This window comes from Gossypium raimondii, chromosome 7 (assembly GCF_025698545.1).
Source record: "Gossypium raimondii isolate GPD5lz chromosome 7, ASM2569854v1, whole genome shotgun sequence".
Taxonomy (NCBI): domain Eukaryota; kingdom Viridiplantae; phylum Streptophyta; class Magnoliopsida; order Malvales; family Malvaceae; genus Gossypium; species Gossypium raimondii.
The window spans coordinates 50570083-50583562 of NC_068571.1; the positions used below are offsets into that span (position 1 = coordinate 50570083).

General features: G+C 32.0%; 3 protein-coding genes and 1 non-coding gene across 7 annotated transcripts; 1 reads left to right on the forward strand and 3 right to left on the reverse strand.

The window, feature by feature from the left end:
• Positions 1-1234: 1234 nt before the first annotated feature.
• LOC105767541 (NADP-dependent glyceraldehyde-3-phosphate dehydrogenase) lies at positions 1235-4144 on the reverse strand. The gene is made up of 9 exons (XM_012587209.2): positions 3922-4144; positions 3465-3658; positions 3249-3377; positions 3015-3134; positions 2799-2935; positions 2563-2718; positions 2090-2468; positions 1886-2002; positions 1235-1801 (listed from the first exon to the last, which is right to left on the reverse strand). The coding sequence occupies exons 1-9, from the start codon at positions 4064-4066 to the stop codon at positions 1688-1690; spliced, it is 1491 nt and encodes a 496-aa protein (XP_012442663.1). The 5' UTR covers positions 4067-4144; the 3' UTR covers positions 1235-1687.
• A 4718-nt stretch (positions 4145-8862) lies between these two features.
• Positions 8863-11080, reverse strand: LOC105767300 (uncharacterized). Of its 4 annotated transcripts, none has more exons than XM_052633095.1 (4): positions 10728-11079; positions 10099-10483; positions 9677-9933; positions 8863-9375 (listed from the first exon to the last, which is right to left on the reverse strand). In XM_052633095.1, the coding sequence occupies exons 1-2, from the start codon at positions 10821-10823 to the stop codon at positions 10109-10111; spliced, it is 471 nt and encodes a 156-aa protein (XP_052489055.1). In that variant the 5' UTR covers positions 10824-11079; the 3' UTR covers positions 8863-9375; positions 9677-9933; positions 10099-10108. The 4 variants fall into 4 exon arrangements, 3 of the variants coding, with proteins under 3 accessions (XP_052489055.1, XP_052489054.1, XP_052489053.1); XM_052633094.1 differs by having other exon boundaries at positions 9677-9920; positions 10728-11077; XR_001125473.2 differs by having other exon boundaries at positions 9677-10483; positions 10575-11077.
• On the reverse strand, positions 11022-11095 carry TRNAT-AGU (transfer RNA threonine (anticodon AGU)). Its single transcript has one exon. It is a non-coding gene; the product is annotated as a tRNA-Thr (tRNA).
• A 680-nt stretch (positions 11096-11775) lies between these two features.
• LOC128031856 (probable CCR4-associated factor 1 homolog 7) lies at positions 11776-13415 on the forward strand. Its single transcript, XM_052633670.1, has 2 exons — positions 11776-12205; positions 12362-13415. The coding sequence occupies exon 2, from the start codon at positions 12455-12457 to the stop codon at positions 13277-13279; it is 825 nt and encodes a 274-aa protein (XP_052489630.1). The 5' UTR covers positions 11776-12205; positions 12362-12454; the 3' UTR covers positions 13280-13415.
• The last annotated feature ends 65 nt before the right edge of the window (positions 13416-13480 follow it).

Sequence of the window (13480 nt, forward strand, 5' to 3'; positions counted from 1 at the left end):
TAAATTGGTTAACAGTATTTCATAGTCCTTTCTAATACCACAATGGGACTTTAACTAAAAACCAAGAAAAAATGGAACTTCAATAAAATATGAGTACTAATGAATGTTGTATCTTTTAATATGCAAATTTATTAACTAAATCATAATTTAAAGATAATATTATGGTGAGAGATAATCACAAATCTCGAATATAAATCATAAAATGGGTATGAATAAAAAATATTAAAGTGATGCCATGTGAGGATATTTAATTTTCTTTTATGGGTCGGGGCAATGGTGTTTTAACCTACTTAATTCTAGCTTTTAATAATGTTATATGCATTGTATGTGATTTTATACGTTTAATATTTAATTAATTTTTAAATATTTTAATTTTAATTGTAGTAATAAATGTAAAATAATATTTCTTATTTGAATATAATTAGAATATATTAATTTATCAATTTAATAGAAAGGTAACATTAATAAAAATAATTAAATTTAATATTAAATAAGTGATCATTAAGATGTTTAGAATTTTATCCAGAATAACTTTATCTTACATCAATAAAATTAGCATAACTTTTCTAGATACAATTAGCACAATATTTTTTAATTAATAATTATAATTATTTTAAATGTGTAATTTTAACAAGTTTAATTTTTAATAAATTATAATTATTTATAAATGTATAATTATCACAATTTCTATTTTATTTCAATTATTTTATTTTAAAAAATATTTTTATTAATTTAATTTTTGTTCAAACTCGCACTTATATATATATTATAAATGATTATCTTTCATTTTCTCTCTTCAAAGATACCAATAAAAAAGCTTCCTTTTAATTAAAAAGTTCTATTTTCTTCCTATTATTTCCTTTTAATTTAATTTTTTTTCCTATTATTTCTTTTTTAGAATGAAGCTTTCTAAATGGCTAGATCTTAGCCTGATTAGGCCGAATGATGGGCTCATTGCCTTCTTCATGGCTAGGGCTTGAGCAAGATTCCTAACTCTATTAATGTTTGTAAATTACGGTTGGATATTTTTATTTAAAAAAACATGTTTAACTTGATGATGAGTAAATATTAAGAATTAAATTTATTATTATATAAATTTTAATTTGACATTTCATTATATTTTAAAGTTAACATAACTAGTTGAGATAGATAGGTGATTAAAAAGAAAATTAAATAAAGTTGGGTGACCTAGAATACAATTTAACCAATTTATATCCGAAAGTAATTGGAGACGTTGAGATCAAAAGCAGCTGTGTTTTTATTTGAATCAATTGAAATTGCTTAGGCAAAGGGTGTGACACCCTTTTTGTTGGATAAGACTGTCAAGTGGAGTACAACAAACAAAGAAATATTTGTACTAGTTTGAAGAATGGAGACAAAATCCTTGCCCAATTGCAAAACCATGAATCATTCAATGATGCATGAATCATGATGATGATGAGAGATGGGAGGCCGTCTTCACGTCCTCATAATTTGGAATGTCCTCCATTGCCTGCATCATTTTTGTCCTTTTCTTCATCAGCTAACCAATATAAACTGGTTGCTGAGTTCTCTGTCTCCATTATTCTTATTCACTAAATATCATATGCAACTAATCTTCAAACATACATATTTACCATCTTAGCTAAGATTTTAACTAATTTATATTTATGTATGTATGTATGTTTGTATTCCCTGATTGGCAATACTAACCCATAGTGTAAGATGGGGTTGGTAAATTGATGACAGTGCTCTTGATCTTTGTCATCATGTTAATGCTGTTGGTAACTCCCTGTGATCCAATTCCACTATCTTTCAAACCCTGTTAGGACAGCATTTTGTTTCAAGGTTTTTTGCTGATACATGAAGAAAAAAGCTTTATTTCAAGCATGGTAATTTTATTTACCTGAAATGGGAAATGATCCGGTCCTCGAGCTGGTGCGGAATTAATCTGAACTGTCCCGGTCTCCATTGCATCACTAATCAATATTGCTTTGTTGACATCCTTAGTGAACACACATCCCTGCAATGTTGCATGTACTTTTTCATTATCATGGGAGAAAAGATGATTTTGGGAAATTTGATAAGTTTTTTATGTATGTGTGTATGCCTGGAGCCCGAAGTTGCTAGCATTGCAATGGTGGATTCCTTCCTCAATGGAGTTGATTCTTATAACTGGCAAAACCGGGCCGAAAGGTTCCTCCCATGCAATCCTCATATCAGGCCGAACATTGTCTAACAACAATGGCCATATAAGATTGCCATCTCTCTTGTACTCCTGACAAAATGTAGCTCCTTTCTCTTTGGCATCCTTGACCAGCCCTTCTATGAAATTTGCAGATGATTCCGACACAACCGGAGTGATATCACAGTCATCCTCCGGTGGTCCAACCGTTAACTTTGCGATTTTTGCCTTCACTTTGTCCACCAGAACATCCGCAACAGATTCCATCACCAACACAACTTTAACAGCAGTGCATCTTTGGCCACTGTCATAGTTGTTGGACCAAAAGAGTAAAGATAATAATAATGTGTAGTAGAAGTGAAAAGAATCAATGTAACATAGTGTTTTCCGCCCCTAACCTATAAGAAAATCCTCCTTTTATTATGTTTGCAGCAACCAAATCTAAGTCGGCGTCCTCGAGTACGATACAAGCATCTTTTCCTCCCAATTCCATTTGAAGAGGGACCATTCCTGCCTTCTTTGAGATAGCAATACCAGTGTCTCCACCAGTGAAGCTAGGCAAAAGGAGATTACAAGTTACAAATGGGATGATCAATGGGGAGCTAATGGAGTCCACAAGATGAACTTGAATTACCTTATACAATTAACTCCAGGATGCATAGTAAGGAAATCACCAATCTCAGAGCCTTTCCCTGTCACACAACTAATGAGCCCTTTGGGAAAGCCAGCCAAGTGAAAGCAGTGCACCATATGAAGAGCTGAAACAGCACCCTACAGGAAGAACCATCCCGTTCGATTAAAGTTCATTTTGTTTCAACTTATGTTATCAGCTTGGTGTTTTGTCAAATACCTGTGTAGGTGGCTTGAGTACAAGGGAGTTTCCTGCAATTAAAGCTGGTGCGATTTTCGAAACGGCAAGGTTGACAGGGTAATTGAATGGTGGAATGGCTAGAATTACTCCAAGCGGGATCTGCAGTTAAAATGCAACTTTACATCATGAACTACATCATCAAAACATACAAAATATGAACCAATAAGTGTGTCATGTTTAGAAACCATATAATTGCAGACAATGAAACTTTACCTTGGAAGTGAGGCAATATTTGGTTCTTTCGTTCCCTGGAAAACTATCAGATACCAAGAATTTTCCTTCTCCAAGAATCCTAACTCCCTCTTCAGCAGTGTAAGAAACCAGATCCCCGGACCTTACAACCTTCAAGAAATCAGATGAAAAACCAGTTTGTCTTAAATTGATTTTTGTTCACTTTTGAACTAAACAAGTTCATAGACAATGATATACCTCGGTAACTGCATCTTTGGCTGGTTTTGCAATTTCTTTAACCAGGCACTCAGCAATTGGTGCTTTATGCTCCTTTAGGATGGCTGCAGCTTTATGAAGTAGCTCAGCTCGTTTCCAAAGTGGAGTCTTGGCCCAAGACTTTTGTGCAGTTTTTGCTGATTCCATGACCTTGTTCACTTCTTCTTGTGTACAAGCTATTTTCAACACCATCAATAATTTAACTTCATAAGTTCACCATAAGCCATTCTTAACTAACATTTCATTTTATTCAAAGTTATCCGTTAACTGCTAATGCTAAGATTTGCTTATTTAATCAACTATTTAGCCTTGGTTTAAAGCTATGTACAGTTCTATCCATGCTGCAGAATTCACAACTATATAGCAAACACAAAGAAAACAACAAAGCAATTTAGCAGAAGAAACAAACTTAAAAAGTTTCAAAGTTTAGCTGTATAACCTTGAACCTTGTACTGAGTTTTTCTGGTAGTTGGATTAATAATGGCAACAGTTTTGGCTGAAGAAGACTTCTTCCATTCTCCATCAGCATAGTACTTGTAAACATCTCCATCCAATATCTCTGCAAACAAACCAGTCCCAGCCATTATCAAAAACAAGAAAAAATCTACTTTTGTTTTTCTGGATTTCCTAAAGAACCAGAGAAAAGAATGGAGTGTCTGGTGTGAGTTAGATATATGCCTGCATATATATAGGGAGAAGGTGAGCCACTCCTTGCCTTGGTTGCAGCTACTTTGGAGAAAAGAGTTTGGGGTTAGGTGGTTCACAATGTGCCAAGTTACAAGTAAACATGGTTCCTAACCTTGAACCTTTTCTTTATCACGTCACGTTCATTCTTGCTGACCACTCATTCGCTTACAAAATTAACACGTTTGTTTAGCCTCGTTTTTGTCGTTTTGGATTCAGCCCTTCACATGTTCTTAGCCTTTCCTTTTTTATATCATCTGATTAAAAACAAAAGAGATAGCAGCAATAGATGTGGGTACTCAAAACTGTTTAGCTTTAATTCTTTGTCCCTGGACTGTTTTTGCAGGGACTAAGTTAACAAATTTAGAGTTTAGACATGATCAGATAATAGGAAAGAAAATTGAACCTGTCGAAATGGGTTCTATTTTTAGGATTCGGCAAATGTTTTTAAGTACCTTCCCAATTGCATGGGAGCTGAAATTTTGTTATCTTCACATATGAAACTTGCACGACAACTACAAAACTGAATTTAAAGTAAGGAATTAATGAGTAGGTCCTTATGGAAGGGCCTCTCCTTTTACCACAAAAATGTTATCCTCATCATTGCCATACCTTATATTATCGATTCTATCCTGCATAGATTACTGTGCCCTTCTCCCCCAAGTCTCCCCCTTCCCCAGTTAGGTGTTTGGCAGTGCACTAAGCCTTATTCATAAATTAATCAAATAAAATTAAATACTATTATTCCTCGAATATCTGAATAAAGAAAAACAATTTCAAAATTTTCAATCTTGACAAAAATTAGTCAATATTTAAATTAATAAAAAACCGATTAACTTATTTTTTTACTTTAATAAGGACTTTAAATATTGAATAATTAATTTTAAAAATTTTAAATGACAAATATGCGGTTTACTATTTAATAATATATCATTTTAATAAAAAATTTCAATTCAATATAAATATAAATATAAAAGAAAAGGTTAAATCACATTTTTTTTATATTGGAGCCGAAATTTTTTTTATCCAAGTTTAGCTATGGACTTGACAAATGTTCGGACTTTGAGGTGGTCGTTAGAACTTAGAAGATTAACGTTGATGGCAGTTGGGACCACGTTCATCATTATTGGAACAAATAAAAAGTTAAAAGTAACAAAAGTCATGTCAATTAATTATTAACAAATAATCATAATTATTCAAGTAGATATTTATTGAATAATTATTTTTATTGCTAAATATATGAATATCTATTTTGGGTAATTATATCATTATGAAGAGGCAAAAGATTTCCTATAAATAATAGTGGAATTTCATTTGTATGACTCATCAAAAAAATAAATCAAAAGTTCCTTTTTTTTTTCTCTCACCATCCTTTATATTTTTAAATTATCGTATAAAAATAACTGTAATTTTTTTATAGAAATTGATATTCTTATTATGCTCTGCACAACGCTCTATAACTGTTTTTTCTTCCCCACCTAATGGTCTTTCTCATTTTTTGTTAGCTGATACTATTGGAACTCCCTATCCAATGGTTGTCAACTTGTAGTGTTAAACCAAATATATATATATTTAATATTTAATAGTTGAAAATAGAAAATTTTTATTGAGTTTCAAAATCTTTTATTGAAGATGTAAAAGTTGAAATCCAACAAAAACGTGGAGTAAAAAATAAACATTTAAATTTTGGAGAACTTTGATCAAAAATTATTTATTTAATATTTAATGGTTGAAAACACACACAAAAATTATTTAATATTTAAAAATTAAAATCCAACAAAAACATGGAGTTAAAAATAAATATTTAATAGTTGAAAAACTTTCTTAATTTAAAAAAATGAAGGGTCAATTCGTTTATTATTATTTGTTAGCCGAAACCCTTGGATCTCCTATCTTAGGATTGTGTTAAGAGTTACACTCTCCTTTTTTGACTGAAAAAAGAGGAAGAAGTTGAAATCCAATAAAAACGTGGAGCTTAAAAATAAATATTTAATAAACTTGGAAAATTTATTTATTTAATATTTAATAGTTGAAAATGGGAAACAAAAATTTACTTTCAAAAATTTTATTTAATATTTAAAAGTTGAAATCCCACAAAAACATGGAGGGAAGATATTAATATTTTATATCATAGAAATATATAAATTGTAAATTGTAGATATTTTATATCAATAAATTCAAATATTCTAATTCGTATCCTTTATTTAAATAAGTAATGCATATTTAAATAATTGATATCTGTAAATTTATATTAGTGGTTGGTGTGGTGTAGAGTTGTCTATGGGTCCAGCTCAAAAATGCATCTAAATTTTGCCCAAATTCGATTTTGATAAAAATGCTAAAATCTGAACTCAGCTCGACTCGTATTAATTTTTTTATATAAAATTTTTTAAAAATTATGATACATCAAATACACTAAAAATATTAAAATAAATGTTTCTCAACAAATTAAAAAAAGTCTTTATACTTAAAATATGTGAAAATAATAGTAGCAAAATTCAGAATAAAACAAGTATTATACAATATCCAAACATTACCAACAAAATAGTGAGAAAACAATAGAAAAAGCAGCAAGAGATTTTGTTATTACTAAAAATTCGAGCCGAGTCTAGGCAAAAAAAAAAAACTTTACCCGAGGTCAAGTCCATTTTATAAACATGTTTTTTTTTGTCCAAATTCATTTTTTAACTTTATAATTTTATCTAAACTCTCATATTTTTCGAATAAACCTTCTAGTCGTACGGACTGATAACCTTAAGGTGGTTTGGGATTTTAAGCTCTAAACCACGAAGTATTTTTGAGTGTAGGTGGTAGATAGCTGCATACATATGGTTCCTTGAGTGGACCATTGCTAATCAACCCAAATTCGCCCATTAATTAATCTATTATTCAACCTTGAGGAGCTACACAAAAAAATAAACTGGCATTTATTTCCCTGTTTGGTGGATTTTGTATTAATTTGACCAATGATCACAACAATCATTCAAATATTTCTACCCATTGTTTTAAATTATATTTTCATTATCTTTTTCCTTGATTTTTTTAAATTATATTTTTTTCTATATTGAAAAGTTACAAAATGATCACTCAATTATTCAATTTTGTCTTTTTTAATCACCCAATTATCTTAGATTTTTGGGTGTTTCTATTTTTATGTTAGTCGGTTGGTGTCCAAAAAGATAAAATTGAATAGTTGGGTGACCATATTTTAACTTTTTATAATTAAGTAACTAAAAAAATACTAATAATCAAGTGGTCATTTTGTAATTTTTATAGTTAAGTGACAAAAAATATATAATTGAGTAATCTATCGTATTTTACCCAAATGAAATAACTCTTGAACTTGCAATACTTTTATAGAAATATGACACGTGTTTTATGCATGTTAAACATATAAAACATAATCTAGAACCATTATTTGCTGCATCAAAATTCAATTAAGTACAGAACAATGTTGAAAAATTAGGTTTTGGTCCTGTTTAATTCAAAAAAGTATTTAAATTACTACAATGGACAGATTCCATTAAATATTCTTCATGTTAACCTTAGTTAACAACTAGTTAAAGGGGTTTTGTGATCTAATTTTATTTTTTTAATTATACCCACATATAATTAAATACTACTCTTCTCCTCTACTTGATCCAAGGCAAGAAATCTGAAACCATTTCTGTACTTTATTTTTATTTATGTTAATGAGATTAATTTTTGTTATTCTTTATTTTTAAATATTTCAATAATCAAACTTGAAAAAAATTAAATTGATTATCCTTAAAAAAATTTCAAGTATTAAGTGTTTTGAGTACTTTTAAGACCTTTCAAAAATGTTTCTGCACCATTTTCAAGCAATTTTTAAATTAAGTATCAATATGTGGCTAGTAAGTTTTGATACCCTTCAAAGAGTATCTAATAACACTTTCTAGAGGGGTATAGCATCGATATCCAACAAGAATGTATTGATACGTAACCTCCCAGTCTTAGGTATCGATACATTGGAAATCAGTAAACACAATACTATCTAGAAAGGTATAGTATTATCGATACTCATGCGCTTCTAATGGCTATTTTTCTTCAAGATACGAATACTACTTGCAGACTGTCATTAATACATGAATTTAATACTTTCAACAACTACAAATAATCTCCAACCACCTCAAATGGTTACAAATTGAAGAGAGGATATAAATAGGTCTCTAAAAACTCAAGAAAAGACGAGAACAATATTCTAAGCTAAAAGGCTGAATTTTCATCAATTTTACTTTTATTCTTTCCATATTTGTACTTTCTACGTAAACTTATTTTTCAGACATAATATTTTTACTCACATCTTTTAAATTTCGAACGAATCCTTATACTTTAAATATAGTCTAACCCGTAAACATGCAGATTTTTTATTCATTTCAGTATTAATATTTGGAGAAGTACAACTGAAGGTTTTAACTAAATTGATTCTAGAGATCAAAGGAAGACATCAGGTATAGTATGTCACTGGATTAAATGATGACGCTTTGTTCACCTAATGATGAAAAAAAAATTTAACCTTTTATGGGCCTAAAATGATGTCATATACTTTGGATAGAGTTTATGTCCATGGTGAAACAAATATATATAGATGAATAAAGAATATCTAAAGCTGTCTTTTTTTAAGTTGTGTGAATTACTTCAAAAAGAAAAGGGGGGGGGGTTAAAGGGCATAAAATACTCGTTAATTGATGATTTAACCATTAAAAACTTGATTGTTTACACAGACATTCAAGAATTGCAATCCAGAGTCTTCACTCAAATTGGCTTGCCTGTCTGTGATTGAAGAAATGCCAATTCTTGTAAGCTCAATTCGATACATTTTAAGTGTCCCTAAAAAGTGATCATATGTGTGTGCACATGCACATATAAACAACTATCCTCCTCAGGTATTTACCTGTTTTACCTTCTGAGCTTCACTTAAATGTTCAAATGTTAGAAAAAGGTTAGAGCATCTGCATCATGTATAAGTTAATTCGTACTGATACTTTAGTTTATGAAACAAACTTACATGCTTTAGACTTGACATGTTATTCCATTCCACATATACCAAGGTCCTTTCATGAGACTTCCTAGGGATTGCCAGGACTCGTCTATCTCTTGCCTTGATTATTTCTCCGACCTGATTGCCCTTCTGCTGAAATCAATAGCTTCTAGGGAGAGAAGGCTTTAATTTTCATTTAGCCAAGGTCTGTAAGGATACGTTATATACTATGATTAATTTGAATATTTCATGATTCCAATCATTTAACAAAACAATAAGATATACTAGGTAGAAGAACACTGAAGGTTATCAGAAGGCCTATCTTGAAAAACAAAACACCAAATTCAACAGTCTTCCAAAATACATCATACCAGAGCAAGCAACAAAGCATGTTATGCACTTCATAATCAATTGAATTTATATATGTACTAAAATTAGGTTCATACAAGTATATTACAATTCAATTTCAACATGTATAAGAACCCAAAAATTTGGAATAGAATCATACCATTCCATCAGTCTCAACCCAGCAGAGTGATCTACACGTAAGAGTTCCCCTAAAATCCGACTTCTTCTAAGTAGTAAAATATGGAAGAATAAACTTCCTTAGTAGCATTAGCTGGCACCATATCCGCAGCTCTAAACTTCTTCATCCCACCATTATTCAATCCCTTAAAGCCCTTCTCCCGATCCTCAACACCCATTCCTCTTTTCCTCCATGTTTGAGGACCAAAGCCCAAATTCAACGGTGTCTACCAAAATACACTACACAATCAATCGAAATTACATACCTACTAAAATTAGGTTAAACAAGTATATCTAAATTCAGTTTCAATATATATACACACATACATATAAGAACCTAAAAATACAACTCAAACAACATCAATATTCTCCCTTCATGAACTAGCATAGAATAGAGAATAATACCAGCCTATCATCAGTTTCGACCGAGTGGGAGTGATCTGCACGTAAAAGTTTCCTTAAAATCGGACTTCTTCGAAGAGGTAAATATCAAAGCATATACTTGCTTAGTAGCATGAGCCTGTGCCGCATCCGCAGCTCTATACTTCATCTCACCATTACTCAATCCCTTAAAGCCCTTCTCCCCATCCAGAACATCCATCGCTCTTTTCTTCTTCCCCTTCACCGTTTTCGCTTTCTCTTCCTTCATCATCTCCCGCAAAGCAGCTACCTCCGCCTCACGCCCATTAATCACCACCTTATCAGACTCCACAAACTCCTTATGGCAAACCAAGCAAGCTGATGACTTCACCTCTTTCAAAGCCTTAGCACTAACCACATGCCCGCAGTTCTGTAATGCAAAAAACTTATACTTCCCATTAAATTCAAGCCCCATAATCGGGCACTGAAACACGGCACCATCAACTTAATATTAATCTTACCTTTAAAACCCTTAATATGTCTGAACCCTTTGGGAAACTTCTTGCCCAACAAAGCTTGAACAAGAGCTTCCTTGTTAAAAATATTGCCTAGTTTATCAATGACGCAAGGTTCTTTTAAGGGTTCATTCGGTAAAGCGCAATTGAGTCACTTACCGAACCTTTGCTCATTCGGGTCGACTTTGTCGGGCTTTTTAACAGCATACATCTTGAGGTAACAGTCGCGAGACTCGGCTCCGGTGGCTCCGCCATCGCCTCCGCCGGCAGGGAAGCGGGGAAGGAGAAAGAGGGTGAATTAGGGATTCGGTTTAACGAGAAATTGGGTTTTAGGGTTTTAATTTTAGAGCTCTGATGGCGGTTGCGAACGCCGACGACGGCCAGAGTATAGCGAATTTGTCAACGAAGAAAATCCCAAAAAAAAGGGGATAGCCATGAGAAAAGGAGGTAAATTGCTTTCATTGAGAGTCGAACTCAAGACCTCCCGCTTACTAAACGGGTGCTCTAACCAACTGAGCTATGAAAGCAATTTTGATGGTGCTTTCTAATTTGCTTCATCTATTATTTATTTAAAGAAAATAAAATCAAGATTTTTCAAAAGTGGTTTTTGGATAAACTCAAAAATTAAATGTTGAAATTTTAAGTTATAAAATTTGTTTAATTTATTGATTAAAAAATTATTTATGGAATATAATTATATTTTTGAATAAATATAAATTTTAAATTATAAAAAAGTTATATTAAATTTATATTATTAATTTTTAAACATTTCACTTTATTTTAAACAAAATTAAATTTTTGAGAATTTAAAGGTGGGCGAGAAGAGACTAGCCGAGTGAGTTATTGCATGTGATGGGTGATGATGAGTGTCTTTAGGGATTTTCCCAATATATTTTCTTTAGATTGTATGGGTCTCAAGGATGCAATGATTAGTTGAAAGCGTGATATTCGGGCCAAACTTGTTGAGTTTGGCCTGCAAGGGCAAGGGGGCAAGGGGGCAAGGCTTGACAAGCTCAGACTCCAAAAGCAAAGTGGCACGAGGATTATATCACCATAGTTTACGTCGGATAGTGGAATTGTTCCTTGTAGGATTGGACCTTCCATATACTATACCACCATATAACAAAAATAAATATAAAATAATAATAAATAATAAATAATATCCATAAACATGGTGCAATAGAAATAAATAAATAAAAACCGAAACGATACGATGGCGGAAGGTGAAAGCAACAGAGGAGGCAAGTGAAAAAAGTATATAGGTATAAAAGCTTCGTCATATAAAGCGCCTGGTCTTTCTCTCTTCTCTCACTTCATGATTTTATCTCTTCAATGTTGATGCTGTTACAATGTGAAGCACAGGGAGGCTTTTGGATAAAAGCTTTCTTTATCTTCTTCATCCCATAAAATTCCATTTTTATTAAAACAAAAAAAGAAGAAAGGAAAACTTATACGCCCCCAAAATTTCAATTTGTCATTTTCTTTAAGAAAACCAAAAAAAGAAAAAAAATCATAAAAAAGAATCCATAAACCCTCCTCCTACCGTCATTCATTTCATCTTTCTAAAGCCCCTACAGATTTCGATTCGAATCTCATTTTTATATTTTTTTTTGCCCTCAGCTGCAACGTTTTCCAGGGTAAGATCTCATGTTCTTTACCTTCATTATCCATTTTTTTCTTTCTATTTTTTTTGAAATTTGAAGGCTTTGATTGGATTTTCAAGATATGGGTTATTGTTATCTGTTGATAAGGAGAAATGCGTACTTAATGGTTTTTTATGTTGTTATTTGCAGATTCTGGAGAATTGGTTTTTTTTGTTTCCCTTTATATTGTTGTTCGAGAAATCAAAGCTTTGTTACTTTTTTTTTTCTTTTTTCCGAAGGAAGATGTCGATTTTGCCGAAAAGTGAATCAATTCACATAAGGGAAGTTTGGGACGAGAATTTGAATTGTGAATTCGAGTTAATTCGAGAGATTGTGGATGATTACCCGTTCATTGCTATGGACACTGAGTTCCCGGGCATTGTTCTACGCCCAATAGGCAATTTCAAGAGCAGTTTTGATTACAATTACCAAACCTTGAAAGCAAATGTTGATCTTTTGAAACTGATTCAGTTGGGTCTTACTTTCTCTGATGCCAAAGGGAATTTGCCTACTTGTGGAACTGATAAATACTGCGTTTGGCAATTCAATTTCCGCGAATTCGATCCTAATGAGGATGTCTATGCTAATGACTCCATTGAGCTTTTGTCTCAAAGTGGCATTGATTTTCAGAAGAACAAAGAAAAGGGCATTAGTGCTCATGACTTCAGTGAATTGTTAATGTCATCTGGGATTGTTTTGAATGATAATGTGCATTGGGTGACTTTTCATAGCGGCTACGATTTTGGGTATTTGCTTAAGTTGCTCACTTGCAAGAATCTTCCTGAAACACAGACAGGGTTCTTTAGTTTGATTAAGATTTATTTCCCGACTCTATATGATATCAAGCATCTGATGAAGTTTTGCAATAGCCTACATGGTGGGTTGAACAAGCTTGCAGAGCTGTTAGAAGTGGAGAGGATTGGTATTTGTCACCAAGCTGGTTCAGATAGTTTGCTTACTTGTTGTACATTCATGAAACTGAAAGAAAATTTCTTTAGTGGTTCGGCCGAGAAATATGCTGGTGTGTTATATGGTCTTGGTGTTGAGAATGGACAGAATACTCTCTAATAAATCAAAGAAAACTTCTTTAGTTGGTCGACTGAGAAATATGCTGGTTTGTTATATGGTCTTGGTTGTTCAGAATTGACAGAATACTTCTTAAATATCAAAGAATTATGAAATAAAAGCTGTTTGTTAGACTTTATGTTCCATTTTCAATCTACTTATAATATCTCTTATCTTATCATCAGCCTGTTTTACACATCTTAC